Genomic DNA, 17,250 nt, shown 5'->3' on the forward strand with positions numbered 1-17,250 from the left:
CAATCTTATTTGTAATATCATGCTGTGCTTCTCCTCCAGGCAGCCCTGTTCTTCTACACCCCCATTCAGTTGCATGTACGTCCATTCTGTTTTAAACCACTAGCGTTTCTTGCAAGTTGTACGCCACTGATGCATTGCAGTTTCTCTCACGCACATTCTTTATACGTGCCTGTGTGATTTACTCTCTGAAGTCTTTTACTGAAGTAATCCTTCTCTCCTGTTGCACTCGCTCCAGCTTCCGGCTCCTTTGCTCATTTCCTAATAGCCTTAATGGCTTTGCTTTTTGATTGTTTTAATAAATAGCTACAAAAATGCTTTTGTCGATGCATGTGCTTATTTTGCTCTAGTGCTTGATTTGCCGAGACACGCCGAAGGAGATCCACTAATGACCGACGGAAAGCACATTTCAGAGCATTCACTGAATGAAACTGACTGAGCCAGCCAACGGATGATCGATTTTCAGTTTATTGTAATTTTTGCCATTTACACGTAGAAGCAGGTTCTGAAGCTTGAAATCCAGCCAGGCTTGTGCCAGATCAATTAACATGTTTGCGCAAACACCAAAGGAATTAACCTTTCCTCGAGTACAATGAAACCGGGTTAAAGTAATATCGTTAATCAAGAGATACACAGAAACTCAAAGAACAACATCACTCTAAAGCTTCTACCAGCATTTAGGTGACTGCATGTAAAGAAATATCCAGCTCTGCCCTCTGCCTGTTAAAAAAGTACAACGTCAATTTTATGTAAGGTTCCAACATTTCTATTTTTTGTTGATAGTTGCAAACAATAAGAAGCATTTGTAATGCAATAGGTCTTGCATTACTGAAAGTTTGACCTATTGGCGTTACAAACAGCAATGCAATAGCTCAGACTTTAGGTAATACGAGACCTATTGCATTGCAAATGCTTGTTTTATTAGCAGTTTCATTGTATATACATTTGCAGCTCTGCTGTTTCATACACTTGAAACAAGGAAGTATTGACAAGACTAATGCTTGCAGTTCTGATAAGTCCCTCTCTTGCGTTATGCTTCACCCTGGTTATGAGAGTCAGTCAGTTTGCTAAAGTATGACTAGGTCTAACTTGAGGAGGGTAAGAACTTGTCCCCCGGTCCGAAACAATAAAACTCCCTCCCTCATCCCCCCACTGGTATGCAGTTTTCTCCTTCCCCAATAACTTCATCAGGAGCTTGGGCTCTGTCCCTTCACTGTGCCTCTGAATTATCCTCCTCCGTTGCTGTTAGTCGAAGGAGGCGGTGGTATTTGGGGCACATAATCTCATTAAATTTGTTGGACAGTAAGGAGAGAAGGGGTTTCCACACCACCCTGAAACTGGACTACGAACCCGTAAGAGAGGCCTGACTGCGTTCCATCCCCAAAATGTACAACAATTTATGGAGCCACCCTGTGTGAGTGGGTTCCGTTGGCGTGCCCCACAACATTATTATGTTTTGAAGCGCCTCCCCCAGTGCTAAGCCCATCTGCTTTCCTTTGCAGGACTTCAGTGGGAAGGTAAGGGAATTGGGCAATCCTAGAACCAAACAGCTCAGGAATCTCTGAATCTGCGTCTCGAACTGCCCATCAATTTCCTCTAGGATCTTCGGCCAGTACTTAGATAGAACCGGGCAGTCTCATAACAAATGGAGTAGACTCCCGTCCCTCCTGCATCCTCGCCAACATGTGACCAGCCATTTTTCATACTTCATCAGCTTTCTGTTTACCTTGGGGTGTTTGTTGGGGTGTAGAAGCCAGTGTCGCACCTGCATGTAGCGATACCGTTCCGTCTCTGAAAATGTGTAATCTTGCTCACTTGCATGAAGGGAATAATCCTGTCAACATCGAACAGGTCAGGGCTCGACAAATCTGAAAAATTGTACTAGTCCTGCAGGTCTAGTAACTTGGAAAATCCCCTCGACCCAAGTGCAACCTACTTGACCTCTGTCTCTGAAATCGGAGCAAAAGTGACAAGTTAACAAGATTTAAAGGCATCTTTATTGCTTAGCCCCTTTGTGAGCAATAAAAATGCCTTTAAATCTTGTTATATTGTCACTTTTGCTCCGTTTTCCAAGACAGAGGACAAAAGTTAGTTTGTCTTCCTACTCGCCAGAAAGGGCGAGTAGGACCTAAAAATAGCTCGTCCTGATCCATTCTCCCTCGCAAATGCGAGCGGGCGAGTGGATTTGTCGAGCCCTGCAGGTGGCCTGCTGCTTTACAAGGTGTGACTTGCCATGCTCGAAAAGCCATGACATCCATACCCAGTGAGAATTCCTTATTCTCAAACAAAGGCGTCATAGGGGAGGGAAATGATGTAAGCTTCTTCGACGTGGCCACCCCCTCCCAGCACAACCCTAGTGATTGGGGAGCCCCTTAGGCCCTGCGGCCTATCAGCCTTTTTCAGGAAGGGCACCTTCCACTGAGAGATCTGGGCCAAAGCTCTATCTTAGAACAGCCACCACTTCTCGGATTCCTCCCGGCTCCATTCCACTAAGTATCTCAGTTGAGATGCTCTATAGTGCTCTTCAAGGTTCGGGATCCCCAGCCCTCCCTCCTCTGCCCTCAAGTAGCCTAATTCCCGACGCATGCGTGGTCTCGCTCCTGCCCATACGAATTGTAAAATCTCCTTCTGTAAGGAATTGAGTGTCCCTTTCGGTGGCTTGGATGGTAGCGTCTGAAACAAGTATAATGCCTTCGGAAGGATCAACATCTTTATTGCAGCCACTCAGCCTATTAACGACAGCTGGTGTCGCCGCCACGCTAGTAGGTCTTTCGTAAGTTTGTCATAATTCGTCGTGATCGTTTGTTGGACTGACGGAGCTACCACGATCCCTAGATTGGGGCCGACTTTGTTACTTGAATTCTAAAGAACCGATCTTCCCCAGCCTTGAGCCCAGCTGGGCCTCTGCTAGGTTTTTGACCTTAAACCCAGATACCCTTCCAAATATCTCCAACTCTATTAGGAACGCCGGGACTGACCTCCCTGGGGCCTCGAGTGAGGTCAGAATGTCATCCGCATACACTTATGGTAGGCCTCTCCCTGCCAAAGAGTATGCTGTGAAGTCCGGATTGTCTCATACCCTCGGTGCCAGCGGCTCGATGTATAGAGCAAACAGGAGGGGCGACAAAGGGCACCCCTGCCTGGTGCCCCTAAGAATTGGGAAAGGGCGAGACGAAATCCGGTTGACCCTAATGGAGGCGGTGGGATAGCTATCACATGCTCGCTATCCGCTCTCTAAAGCGTTCCCCTATCTCAAAGTGAACCAGCATGCATTTTAAGAAACCCCAGTCAACTCGGTCGAACGCTTTCTCTGCATCGACCGTCAACAGTAATGCACCCAAATTCGTGCGGTGGGCCTTGTCTATCAGGTGAAGGATCCCTTTCTTGTTGATCATCCTTGGCGATTCTGTATGAATCCCGCTTGTTCTGGTTCTATTATTACGGGAATCATCGGACCCAGTCTTGCCGCCAGAATGCCAGTGAACAGTTTGAGATCCACATTCAAGAGGGTCACTGGACAGTACGAGCTGCACTTAGTCTTGTCCTCCCTGGCTTAGGGAGGACCACTATAAACGCTGTCAACATATCAGTAGGAATTCGAGCCTGGCCCCATAAATGAATTAAACAAACGTGTCATGATTGGTGCGAGCAGGTGGCAAAAGGACTTATAACAAGCATTGGCATAGCCAATAGGTCTCGCTTTTTGGACCGTATTAGTGTTTAGTTATGCAGCAGAATATCCTTGGTGCAACAACACCAACTGTTGCATGGCTAAACACTTATAAGGTCCCAAATGCGAGACCAATTGGCTATGCCAATGTTTGATTTTATTCAGCTTTCTTACTCGTGTTAGCCTTCTCTAACCCCTGCTTAATATTCAGGGCCCTTCTTGCTTGTATACGACAAATGTATAGAAGGTGTAGCCACAAGGTAGAGACAGGCAGGCTAGCCCCGGTCGACACTCGAGTCACAAAGCGGACCGCTATATAAAGTTATTAGGATCATGGTCATTAATAAGCTGAAGAAGTCCATAACAACATGAAGTCCCTGTTCTATTTAGGAATGCATAATTAATGATGAGACATCCCAGCAAGGTATCAAAAGGTATTCTGCAGACTAGGACCAGACACCACTTCTGTTCTATGTTTGGTGTTGGCGCAGTGGATGCCTGCCACGTGTTCAAGGCACTAGTTGTAAAGCAGCTGTTCATGGAAGAATCTGCAGCAGACTTTGGGTAGACTGGGTAGACTGTGAGGGGTAGAATGTACACCACCGGGGCAGGGTTCGATTTTGCAAGAGTAGTCCAGGGACTTTGCAGACATCAGCCCAAAGGAGGTAGATTCGTGAGGAGTCCAGGCACAGGTTCTGCAGCTGCAGCCCAGAGGCAGCCAGTGCCGCGGTGGACAAGTGTAGACGCTCCAGCAGCAAACATCGGGCAGCTTCTCCAGCAACATAACAGAACTGGGTAGGAGAAGCTAAAGGTATATTTTGCCTCAGATCACATGAAGATTCAGCAAAATAAGTTCAGTGGGTGTTTGATTCTTTAACCACAGACCAATAAGTGATTCTGTAAGTTATCCACAGTTCGTTGGCTTCTGCTTCACCCTCGGGGCAGCAGCTGCTAACGCTAATATGGTAAATAAAAATTGGAAAAAATTTTTTGCCATTTTCAAAAACATTTGAAAAATAATTATTTTTCAAAAAATATTACAGGGGTGGAACAAGAATAGTAAATAAGCTCCTCAGACTATTTTAGACAAAGCTGCGCTCTGCCTCTGCCCACATATTCCAGGACTTCTGTTAGAACTGTAAATTAGCTGGTCAGGCGCCCGCACACCATCATCCGTTGTGAGGGCACAACTGAAGCCAACTCTGCTGATATGTTCTGTAGAGGTAGAGTCTAAAACATCAGACCAAAGACAGGTTAAGCAACCCCAGGGCCAGCTGTCCCTGCAATAACAGCGGACTATAGGCAGTGGCATAGCCAAATAGCACGAGCTTGGCAAGGAGGAGGAGGAGGAGATTCCCTTGCGGGAGCGTGCGACCATATGGTGCTGCGCGCTCCCGCAAGGAAATTGCCGCATGCGTTGCCATTGCAAGCAATGCAACGCGTGCACGTCTTTGCAGGGTAAGCTGTGCGATGGCTACAGGTCTCTCCTATGCACGTAGGCGAGACCTAAAAACCACTGGAGAAGCCATCCGGCCCCAGTGACTTAAGAGGTTTAAGATGTGCTATTGCCCCTATTACCTCCTTGATCCAGATCAGAGAGTCCAGCGAATCTGCTCGGTCCTTAATTAGGGCTGCCGCCCATACCCTTTACAAGTAGGATGTCGCCAAGCTATCCGATATATCCTCTTTGGAATATAAGTCTGTGTAAAACTCCCGGAATGCCTGTGCTCTGTCTTTGTCGTCTGTTAGATTCTCCCCACTGTCAGTCTCTATAGTCTGCCCCCTAGTCTGCTGGTTTTGTGCACTCGGTTTACTTGCTAGCATACGTCCCGTCTTGTCCCCGCCGCTATAGTAGGAGTGCTTGAGTCTCAGTGCTGCGTATTCTGCCCTGTCGAGGTCCAGCCCCTCCAGTTGTGCTTGTACCACCGTTAACTGCCGTCAGACTCTTTGTGCCCCTGTCCAGCTATGCACTCTTTCCAATTCCAACACCTGTACTTAGAGATCAGCCCTTTTTTAGGTCTCAGCCTGCGATGGCTGCGCTTGCGCAGTCTCGCTAGCGAGATTTAGTGAGATAGAGAGAATATCACTAGCGAGGTTGAGCCCCGCCCTTCTTCTCCATTGGCTGGCCTCCTAAACGGTGGCCAGCCATTGGAGAAGAGGTCCTAGTGACATTCTTATTTCTCTTTAAGCCCTGTCCTTTTCCGATTGGGTTCCTTGACTTACTGCTGAATTAAAAGGTTTCTTATCTTCTTTATGGGTCCAGATGGCCCCATAAGGAAGATAAGGAACTTTTTATGCCAGCAGGAAGTCAGGGCGCCCAGTCTGAAAAGGACGGGGCTAAAAGACAAGGCAGCGCTTGTTTCTTTCCGTAACGCCGTGCTGATCGAGACCGTCTGATCCCCGCACCACGCTGATATACTATCGGGCTCTATGCACTCTTGCACCATGCTGGAATTCCCTAATGCAGAAGTGTATATATCCCCCCATGTTCTGTCTCATGCATATCCATCCATGTATGTGGCGTGCACCTTCTGTGCCTTCCCTCGCGCTGCCCTTTATAATTCCTCTCAGGCGTGCACCTTCTGTGCCTTCCCTCGTGCTGCCCTTTATAATTCCTCTTACTCGTCCTGTGTGTTTCTTCAAGCATCCCTCTTATGTGCGGTACCTCTTGTGCACATCCTTCATATTCTAACGTTTGCATGTTGTGCACTCCTCCGCATCTAGCAGCGCGTGCATTTCCTCATGTACAAATCTGCATCGAATCTCTCACTCTTCCCCTGTGGCCCGTCTCCAGTATGCCCCCTCGCTGCACAGCATCAGTACCTCCACGTGCTCCGCTATGCAGCGCCCCCCTGTAGCGTTGAGCCCCCTCTCGTGCGCGCAGCCTGTCCCGGCTCAAGCTCTGCCTCTGTGCACGGCGCACCGGCGAGTAGCCCGGCCGCTACCTCCCCACCTAGGCTCAGGAAGCGAGAGTGGCTGCCGGGAGGAAGGGAGGGAGGGCTAGGAGAGGAGGAGGAGGGGCAGTGAGGCAGCACTCCCCGTCCGTCAGCAGCGCCTCCAGCAGCACCCAGCCTCCTGCCCCGGCATGGACAGCCGCCGCCCCAGGCACCGCTGCCGCCCCAGCTTCTGCCCCTAGCGACCGCCCTGCTCCTGTTGAGTACATGCCTTCTCTTACAGTGCTGCCCGCCGCTTCTAGGAGCTGTGCCCCCTGCCCCAGCACTGAGAGGAGTGAGTGCTGCAGGCACTTTGCAGGGGGAGACGTCCTGTCAGGATGGGTGCACGCTGTCACGACTGGAGGACAGCAGCTGTCAGGAGAGTCTCAGACTAACTTGTCAGGACAGGTGGACGCAATCTGTCCGGAAGAGCTGAAAGTGATTGATGGAGGGCCGACTTGCCACGACGGGTGGCGTGTTACATCACAATGGACTGAAAGTGGCATAACAAACTGGCTGGAAAGTGACCAGTCAGGAAGGGTGGAGAGTGACCTGTGAAGATAGGTGGGAGCTGTCAGCGCCTCCACAGTGCCCCGGATGCTTCTTCACAAGTAATTTTTAAACTACATTGCCTCTTGGAATTATGCTCTGGGGGTAGGGGTGTGTGTGTGTGTGTGAGTGTGTGTGTGTGTGAGTGTGTGTGTGTGTGTGTGTGTGTTTGTCTGTGTGTTTGTGTGTGTGTGTGGCTCTGTGTGTGTGTGGCTGTGTGTGTGTAGCTCTGGGGGTTTGTGTGTGTGGGGGTGTGTGTGTGTGGCTCTGTGTGTGTGTGGCTGTGTGTGTGTTTGGCTCTGTGTGTGGCTCTGTGTATGTGTGGCTGTGTGTGTGTGTGGCTCTGTGTGTGTGTGTGGCTCTGTGTGTGTGTGTGGCTCTGTGTCTGTGTGTGGCTCTGTGTGTGGCTCTGTGTGTGTGTGGCTCTGTGTGTGTGTGTGGCTCTGTGTGTGTGTGTGGCTCTGTGTGTGTAGCTCTGGGTGTGTGTGTGTAGCTCTGGGTGTGTGTGTGTGGGTGGCTCTGGATGTGGGTGTGTGTGTGTGGCTCTGGGTGTGTGTGTGTGGCTCTGGGGGTGTGTGTGGGGCTCTGGGTGTGTGGCTGTGTGTGTGTGTGTGTGTGTGTGTGTGTGTGTGGGTGTGCAAATGCAATAAGTCTCGCATTTGCAAGAGATTAAGCTATTGGCATTGTAAATGACAATGCCATTTTTCTGTTTTCAAAACCAACACATAAATAAAAATGTTGTAATTTACAATGCCAATAGCTCTAACTTTTGCAAAGGCGAGACCGTTGCTTGTTCTTTACAATCCTTATTCCCTCTGTCCCGCCCCCTGCGCTCTTTCTCTGAATTGTTTTCATTAATTCCAGACGGTCGGCTTGCCCTGGATCTTACTTCTGCACGGTATTCCACTAAGCTGAGGTCAGTGGCTTAGTACTTAATCATTTGCTTGTTAGTTACTCATTGTCGGTGTGTTATTAGTGTGTGTCTGTGTGGGGATAATGCCTTTGTCTACACTGTGGGGTGTAATAAGCAGTTGGGGCTGGGTTGCAGGGATCTGGAACTTTCTATGGGTGGTGGTGCTCGGAAAAAAGGCCAAGATTTCCTATTTGTCTGTGTTATGCAAGAGAAAGGACTTCACTGGTTGGTAATGAAGGTAAAGATTCATGACAAAAAAGGTCCGCTTTACGGTTACACCAGAGGAAGTCAGTCAATAAGAAAGAATTACCTACATGGACAGCCAGCACAAGTGCAGGTCAAAGTTAGTTTGTTGTTTAGTTTGTACACGACATAGCAGTTTTGATCAGACATTGATATGTAACTAGGCTGATCTAAAGACTGAAAAACAGCAAACTTGCAGGCTAAACAAAATTTGACAGCTTACGCAGCACGCCGCACGTCACCGCGTCAGAGCAGTGCGCATGCGCGAACGGCGGTTCGCGCGTCAGAGCAGCACGGAGCGCGGCACTAGTAAGACACCCGACGCTCTTCTCTGCGATCTGTTAAATGAAATAAAAGTATAGCTCTGATACTGTTTCACCGTGTGTGAGTCATCTGTGTGGGGTGAAACCTACAACATTACAGTGACGACGAGGAGAGGGACATCCCCACAACCAGCACTCACCCCACCCAAAAAAAAAATAATAATCGGAAACAGAGGCACAGGACTGGTAAGAGAAACAGAGGACCCAGGTACACCGCAGGCACAAGTGGCCACTTGAATAAGGTGGAATCCTACAGCAGAGAACGCAGGAAGAGCGCGGCAGAGGCGCACAGGAGAGAACGACCCCACCACGTGCTCTGAGCCAGGCAGCACTACATCCTACGGAGAAACACAGTAGGAGGACGCGACGCCCCCGTTAAGGCCCTGGCGGAGAGGGGAGACAGCGGTGAAGGGGGAGGAAGAGAACCCTGTCCCGAAACGTTGCGAGAGGAGAACACCAGAGCACCAGGCAGCCCCAGGAACCGGGGAGGGAACGTCAGCGAGCCTGGCAGCCCCGGGAACCAGGGAGAAGAACCAGAAAGACAAGCCAGAATGAGCAATCAGGCGTCCTCACTCACTGCGCCGATCCCATTTCTACCCAAACCAGGCGAACTCCAGATGAAGTGGGAGGACTGGAGGGAGTATTTCAAGAATTACCTCGAAGCCTTAGAGGATGAAAATGGAGAAGAGTTTCCGAGTGCGAGAAGGAAACGAATACTTCTGCACAATTTGGGCCCTGAGGGAATAAGAATGTTCTCGGACATAATGCCTGCGACTCTGCAAGCGGCTGACGATGATGTCTTCAAGCATGCTTTGGAAGACCTAGACACGCACTATCGACCAGCGGTGTGTGTTTCCATTGATCGCTTCAACTTTCAACAGAGGAAGCAAGGAGTAGGAGAGTCCATAGACGACTATGTTGCTGCCTTAAGAAGATTAGTGATCACCTGCAATTATGGGACACTCCAAGATGACTTTATTAAGGATCAAATCGTGATGCACACCACCAACAAGACCGTTCAGGACAAGTTGTGGGCACATGGAGAAGCGACACTAAAAGGAAGTAATCGCGATGGTGAAGAAAGCTGAACTCTCAAAGCGATGCACCGAAGCGGCGAAAAGAGAGAACGCGCAGAGGATCATGGTCAACAAGGTCGATGATGCTGAGTCCGCAAGTAGACACAAAATGGCGTCTGGAGAAGGCCGAGGAACCAACAAATGGGCAGGAAAGCCCAGACAATCTGGGAAACAGTTTTCACAGACAACAAGTCCTCATGCTACAGATGCGGAAGCACAACACACGCGGCACAGGACAAACACTGCCCAGCCTTCCGCGCGAAGTACATGTTCTGCGGACTGATAGGACATTACGAAAAAGTTTGTCGAAGAAAAGGGAAGAAATCTGTGGTAAAGTTCTTAGCGCAATCGCAACCAGAAGAAGAAGCGAGAGAAGAATCTGATGAAGATGATTTGGTGTTATGCATCGAACAGCAAGTGTTGGGGATAGACAGCAAACGATCAGACAAACCCCGTGCGGATATGCTGATTGGGGGTGTGAAGATCAGAGTTGCGATAAGACTCAGGATCCCCGTATACATAGTCCAGAGATCGGTGTGGGAAGACGAGTTCAAGCCCAGACTAGGCCCCGAATTAGATCCACCAGACATACGACCAGTATCATACACGAACAACCCGATCCCCATAGTAGGCTACAGAAGGCTGAAGTTTGAATTTAGGGGTAGGACAGCAGTATGCAAGTTGTATGTAGCAGAGGAAGGACCCTCAGTGTTAGGATGGAGGGATCAAGGTGATCTCGGAATTAAACTAGATCCTGGTGGAGCGTAACGGGCGGCGGTAAATGGCCTGACCTGGAGAAAGTGAAGAAGGACTTCCCCTGAGTGTTCGGTGGAAAGGTGGGCAAGCTGGAGAAATTCATGCATAAGATCGTACTCAAAGAGAATTCCCAGCCGGTGTCACACAAAGTCCGAAATGTGCCCATAGCAGTGAAAGACGCGGTTCAACAGGAACTACACAGGCTAGAAGAGCAAGGAATAATCGAGCCCATAGACAGCTCAGAGTGGTTGGCGCCCTTGGTAGTAGCTAGAAAACCAAACGGCAAGGTGCGTTTGTTTGTGGACCTGCGTGAGTTAAATAAATGCCTAATAGTGGAGAAATTCACATTGCCCAGGGTTGAAGAAATGTTGGCCAAGACGAGGGGAGTGAAGTGGTTCTCCACAGTGGACCTCACGTCCGCTTATCATCAAATAGACTTACACCCGTCCCGCCGTAAATTCATGTCCTTCATAACGCCTTATGGATGCTACCGGTTCCGCAGGATGCCCTTTGGGCTGGCGTCCGCCGCAGCGGTTTTTCAAAAGTTGATGCACCGCCTATTCAAGGACGTCGATGGCATCCAGTACTTCCAGGATGACATCCTGATCATGGGGATGGACCGAGAAGACCACGACAGGAAGTTGAACAATGTGTTGAGTGTGTTGCAAGAAAGGGGCTTGACGGCGGAATAGGAAAAGTGCAGGTTGGGTATGACGTCCGTCACTTACCTGGGACATGAAATAGGGGGACAGGGGATCACCCCCAAAAGAATGTGAAGGTGATCTGTGATGCTGGAGCTCCAGTCAGCAAGGAAGAGGTGCGGTCATTTCTGGGCATGGCCGAATACTATAGCAAGTTTGTCCAGCACTTTGCCACAAAGACCCACAAACTGAGACACCTAATACGGGACAAAACTGCGTTCCAGTGGGACGATGAAGCACAAGGAGAGTTCGAGGAACTGAAGAGAAACATCAGCCAAGCTGTACCGTTACACGGACATGATCCCGCGGGACAAACAATTTTGACTACAGATGCCAGCGAGAAGGGCCTAGGAGCAGTCCTGGCACAAGAAAGAGAAGACAATACAGTTGAAACCCTCAGCTTTGCGTCCAGAGCGCTATCCCCCACGGAACAGAAGTTCAGTGTGATAAAGAAAGAAATGCTGGCTGCGACATGGGCAATGGGGAAGTTCCGACAGTTTCTGTGGGGCACAAGGTTCCGGTTACAAACTGACCACAAACCACTGGTCAAGGTACTCACCTCGAGTGGACATGCCTCAGCCACCCCGCGCATAGCCAAAATGACTCTCAAGCTCCTGGAATACAGATACGATGTGGTATACATACCAGGAACCCGCAACAAGGTAGCTGACTACCTCAGCAGAGCCTCAGCAATGGAGGAAGCACTTGATCAGTTGCCAGAAAATGAGGCGATGGTAGCGGTGATGGAGGACACGGAAAGGGCGATCAGCAAACAAGAGTGGAGGCAAGTGTACGAGGAAGACGAAGACATAAAGGAAGTCAAAGACTGCCTCATCAAGGGTTGGCCGGAAAAGAAGAGGTTCACGGAGGTGCTTAAAATTTTTTATGAAGTACGTGAGGTTCTATCGATAAGTGACTCTGGAATCTTCCTGTATCGAGGCGACAAGGTAGTGCCGCATGAGAAGTTGATCCCACTATTGTTGAGCCAACTGCACGAAGGTCATCTCGGCATTGTAAAGACCAAGATGAGGGTGAAACAAATGTACTGGTGGCCGGGAATGGATAATCAAGTGGAAAGGCACGTAAGAGAGTGTAACCAGTGCCAAGGAGCAGACAAAATATTGAAACCTTTGAGACCAGCGTTGGGAAGATTTGGTCAGCCAAGCAACCCCTGGGAGGATGTAGCAGTGGATATCCTAGGACCAGTGTTGGACAACCAAGGAACAGCCAAAAATACCTGTGTGTCTTGGTGGATAAGTATTCCCAGTGGCCTGAAGTTCAAGTGCGTGAAGAAATGGATTCGGACGCTGTGATACAGTTTCTCACATCGGTGTTCCTAAGAGAAGGAATCCCGAGAACAATCCTGACAGACAATGGCCCACAATTTACATCGGAGAAATGGTGCAGATACATGGAAAGGAACGGTATCAAAACTAAGCACACCTCGGTGTACCACCCGGCAAGCAATGGACAAGTGTAGAGATTTAACCGGGTCCTTATGGGGTCCATACAAGCGGCCATAATGAAAGGCAAAGACTGGGAGGTAGAAATCCAGAAGATGATGTGGGCGTACAGGATCACTCCCACCTCCACAGGGTACAGCCCCTTCCAAATCTTGAGGGGACGGCTCCCTTTCACGAAAGACAATGTGATTTGGAGAGAAAAGACTATCACTAGCAAATGGTCACCAGCAGTAGTCCAGCATAATTTGGAAAAGGCCCAAAAGGTCTACACGGAACATTACAATAGGCGAAGGAATGTAAAGGACACAACTTTGGAAAGAGGGGAATGGGTGAGAATCAAGCTAGCGACATTGAGAAGGAAAGGAGAGAGCAAATACAGCCCGCCCCTGAGAGTGGAAGAAGTGTATGATCGAGCTGCGTTGCTCAGTGACGGAAAAGTGTGGTCCCAGGATCGCATGGCAAAAATCTATAAAATAGTGCGGTGGCCAGTAGAGGATGGGGGTGACCAACAAGAACAAGTACAGAAGAGTGGAGCGGAAGTGATATCGGAAGGAGGAGAAGAACTAGAAAGAGCAAGAGAGCAAGGAGAGAGAGGTCAAGGGACACAGAGTGTGGAGGAAACACAGGTAGAAAGGTGTGTGACCCCCAAGAGGAATGAACTGAATCGGCGGAGAGATGGAGTGGTGAGTCCCGCGTCTGAAGGGGTCCGAGAAACTTCCACACCAGTAAGAAGCACACGTGCTGGAAGGTTGGTGGTCAGACCTGCACACCTCAGAGACTTTATAGTAGAGAACTGTTGAACTGTGCGGCATAGTTATTTGGTGTATGGAAAAAAGGGAGATATGTAGTGTGCGCTCTAGCTTCTCCCTGGGCGCGTGACGCAGCACGTCACCGCGTCAGAGCAGTGCGCATGCGCGAACGGCGGTTCACGCGTCAGAGGAGCACGGCACTAGTAAGACGCCCGGCGCTCTTCTCTGCGATCTGTTAAATTAAATAAAAGTATAGCTCTGATACTGTTTCACCGTGAGTGAGTCATCTGTGTGGGGTGAAACCTACAACATTACAGCTATCACAGGCTCGACCCTACATTTTTAGTCCAGCTCTTAAAGAACTGAAATCTTCATCTAGTGAGCTTAAAACATGGAAAAACATGAAAACAGTGGTACAGCATAAAACTTAACCTTTATCCACAAAATCAAAAGTTTTATCACGTAATGTTATAACAAAATAATTTCAGTTCGGTAAATGACAAGCAACTCACCTCATCAAGATCCCGTCCAGACATTTCACCTAGATGCTCTTGGATAGATATAGCTGCTGGGTTTTTTTTTTTTTTTTGGGGGGGGGGCGGTCGTTTAAAGTTAGAAAACGACGAAAAGCAACAGAAACGAACTGTTAAACAAGACCTGACACAACTCAAAAGGTTCTTCCAACTACGCCGGTATTCTCGTTTGCAGCTCTCCGTCTCTGTAAGCGCTTACCCCTCGTTTGTGCGCATGCGTTTTCATTAAACGCATGCGCACTATACTCTTTCTTAAATACAGGTACTTTTAAGCTCCACGGTGTGCTGCCTTTGTGGTGCGCATGCGAGTCATTGTACGCATGCGCACTGTGTATTTTGCCATTCAATAGGAAGCTTCCGCGGCAGCAGTATCTCCACCAGTGATTGCGGTACATTAACCAGTCTACACGCTTCATGGACCAGGCCCGGGAGTTTAACCATTGAGAAGCCCAGAGGACAGGAGAGGCTGGTACAGTTACTGCGCACCATGTAACTTGTACGTTCTGAAGCTCCCCGTGACAGCGTTACCCGTGGTCATGAAGAGCGTTAGGGATGCAGCCAGTTGTCTAAGTGGGCGGATCAGCAGGGAACGGCATGCTCCTACTTTTTTAATTGATAGAATGCTGTATTCTGTCGCTTAATGCATCTAATTGCGCTCACCATTTGCTTGTCGGTACCCCATGGTAGCTGTCGGCCTCTGGGACAGGGACAGGGCAGGGAGTCCAGTATAGGGTGACCAGATTCTCAAAACAACAAGCATTGGAAATGCAATAGGTCTCGCAGTAGTAAAGTTTGAGCTATAGGTGTTATTTATTTTTTTGTTTTTTATTTATGTGTTGTTTTTTCTAAATGGCTAAATTAATAGCTTTCTTCTTTACAAAGCCAATAGTTATAATTTTTGTAAATGTGACACCTCTAGCATTTGTAAAGCAACATGTTTTGTATTAACGGGACTTATATGTATTGATATTAAAAAACTCAATGGCTTTAAAAAACAATAATTAATACGTAAATAAAATGGATTTTATTTTATATTGTTTATTAAATATATTTAGTGAAGATGCTGTGGTTGCGCTGAGTGAGGGTGAGGGTGAGTGAGGGGTTGAGGGTGAGTGAGGGTGAGGGGTTGAGGGTGAGTAAGGGTGAGTGAGGGTGAGTGAGGGTGAGGGGTTGAGGGTGAGTGAGGGTGAGGGTGGGTGAGGGTGAGTGAGGGTGAGGGGTTGAGGGTGAGTGAGGGTGAGGGGTTGAGGGTGAGTGAGGGTGAGGGATTGAGGTTGAGGGTGAGTGAGGGTGAGGGTGAGTGAGGGTGAGGGGTTGAGGGTGAGTGAGGGTGAGGGTGAGTGAGGATGAGGTGTTGAGGGTGGGTGAGGGTGAGTGATGGTGAGGGTGAGTGAGGGTGAGGGTGATTGAGGGTGAGGGGTTGAGGGTGAGTGAGGGTGAGGGGTTGAGGGTGAGTGAGGGTGAGGGGTTGAGGGTGGGTGAGGGGTTGAGGGTGAGTGAGGGTGAGGGGTTGAGGGTGAGTGAGGGTGAGGGTGAGTGAGGGTTTGAGGGTGAGGGGTTGAGGGTGAGTGAGGGTGAGGGCATTCACATGTACTGCGCGTGGGTGTCCTTCCTTTCCTGGAAATGCTAACTTTACTGTCTTAAAAGAAAGTGAAAGCAAAGCAGACTAAAGATCGAACAGAGATCGTCGGGGACTTTCCACTTCGACGCAAGTGTGGCTTTGTTCAGCTGTTAGGCAGAGGGTGTTTGTGGAGTGTGGGCGGGGCTACCTGTATTTGATGGGTGACATCACCTTTCGTAGGAGTTTGGAGCTTAACATTGGCCACAGGCTAAGCCAATAGGCCCTAGAGCCCTAGTCTTCAAACTTTTTAAGCCCCCGCGTCAATACATTTCATTAGGGCTCCCAGGCGAGCGTGGGAAGGGAGAGGAGGGGAGAGCAGCAGAAGAAGCCGAATGAGAGAGATCGAATGAGGAGAGAGGCGGGGCAGGAGCCCGCTTGTTAATAAATAATCCCCGGAGGTGGTGATATTTCCCGGGATTGTGACAGAACATTTCTCGCTGCACCAACACAAACAGAGGCAGCGAGAGACATGTCACCGGTGGAGGGGGCGGGTGTCTGCGCGCTGCTACGGGGACAGTGGGGGAGGGGCGTGTGTGCGGTGCTGCTGGGGAAGGCATGCGGGGCTGCTGAGCAGGGACAGAGGCAGAACAAAAACGGAGGTTGGATGGGCAAAGGAAGAAAGAGGTGACACACGAACTGGAATAAATAAAACTAAAAAGTAGAAAATTGGGGATATTAAATAGAAAGGGGTGAAAGAGGGGGAGGCAGGAAAGTAAACGGAGAGCGGTGAGACAAAACGAAGACAACTTTCAGGAGGCGAGCGCGGGAAAGGAGAGGAGGGGAGAGCACGGCGGGCAGGAGTGGGGCGGAGAGGGGAGAGGTGCGACACGGCAGGCAGGGGAGGTGAGTAGGAGGAGGAGGGGGGAGGAGAGTAGGGGAGGCACAGAAAGGTCTTCTGCTCGATGTTAATGATAGCCAAATGGCATATATATAACCCAGACGGGGCTTATTTACAAAGCCAGCGGGGATCTTCAAAGGGTGGCACAGCTCTTGCCCCGGTGGAGCAACAATGGGCAATGCAGCCGTCCAGGACTGTGTAGCTATGGAGAGCACAATATTATACCATTAGTTGCCCGAGGCTATGCCATGTTAGCTACAACTGTAGGGTGTTTGTAACACGAGCTCCAGACATTTGTTTCCACGCTCTAGGCATTGACAGTTATAGCCGCTCAGCAAAGCTTCGTGGTGCCTTTGTCTGGTGGAGCGCGGAGCGTAGATGATTTAAAAGGCAGCTGAGACATGCAGGATGAAAGAGGAGTGTCACTGTAGAATGCTGGAGATGAGAGGGACTGCCAGCCTAAGATCCAGGAGGCGAGAAAGACCGTCAGTGTGGAGTGCAGGATTCGAGAGAGACTGTCAGTGTGGAGTATAGGAATGAGAGAGAGCGTCAGTGTGGCGTGCAGTATTCGAGAGAGACTGTCAGTGTGGAGTATAGGAATGAGAGAGCGTCAGTATGGCGTGCAGTATTCGAGAGAGACTGTCAGTGTGGAGTATAGGAATGAGAGAGAGCGTCAGTGTGACGTGCAGGATTCGAGAGAGACTTCTCAGTGTGGAGTGCAGGAGGCGAGAGAGACCGTCAGTGTGGCGTGCAGGATGAGAGAGAGACTTGTCAGTATGGAGTGCAGGAGGCGAGAGAGACCGTCAGTGTGGCGTGCAGGATGAGAGAGAGACTTGTCAGTATGGAGTGCAGGAGGCGAGAGAGACCGTCGGTGTGGCGTGCAGG

General features: G+C 49.5%; 1 protein-coding gene across 1 annotated transcript in view; it reads right to left on the reverse strand.

Moving 5' to 3' along the window:
• LOC147676795 (zinc finger protein 10-like) overlaps nucleotides 1-14,097 on the reverse strand; it is a 455,065-nt gene extending 440,968 nt beyond the window's left edge. The window contains exon 1 of the mRNA XM_086945221.1: nucleotides 13,886-14,097. Within this exon, the coding sequence (XP_086801347.1) occupies nucleotides 13,886-13,909 (24 nt within the window). The 5' untranslated portion in view covers nucleotides 13,910-14,097. The remainder of the gene's footprint in view (nucleotides 1-13,885) is intronic.
• Between the last annotated feature and the right edge of the window lie 3,153 nt (nucleotides 14,098-17,250).

This window comes from Lissotriton vulgaris, chromosome 12 (genome assembly GCF_964263255.1).
Source record: "Lissotriton vulgaris chromosome 12, aLisVul1.2, whole genome shotgun sequence".
Lineage (NCBI taxonomy): Eukaryota > Metazoa > Chordata > Amphibia > Caudata > Salamandridae > Lissotriton > Lissotriton vulgaris.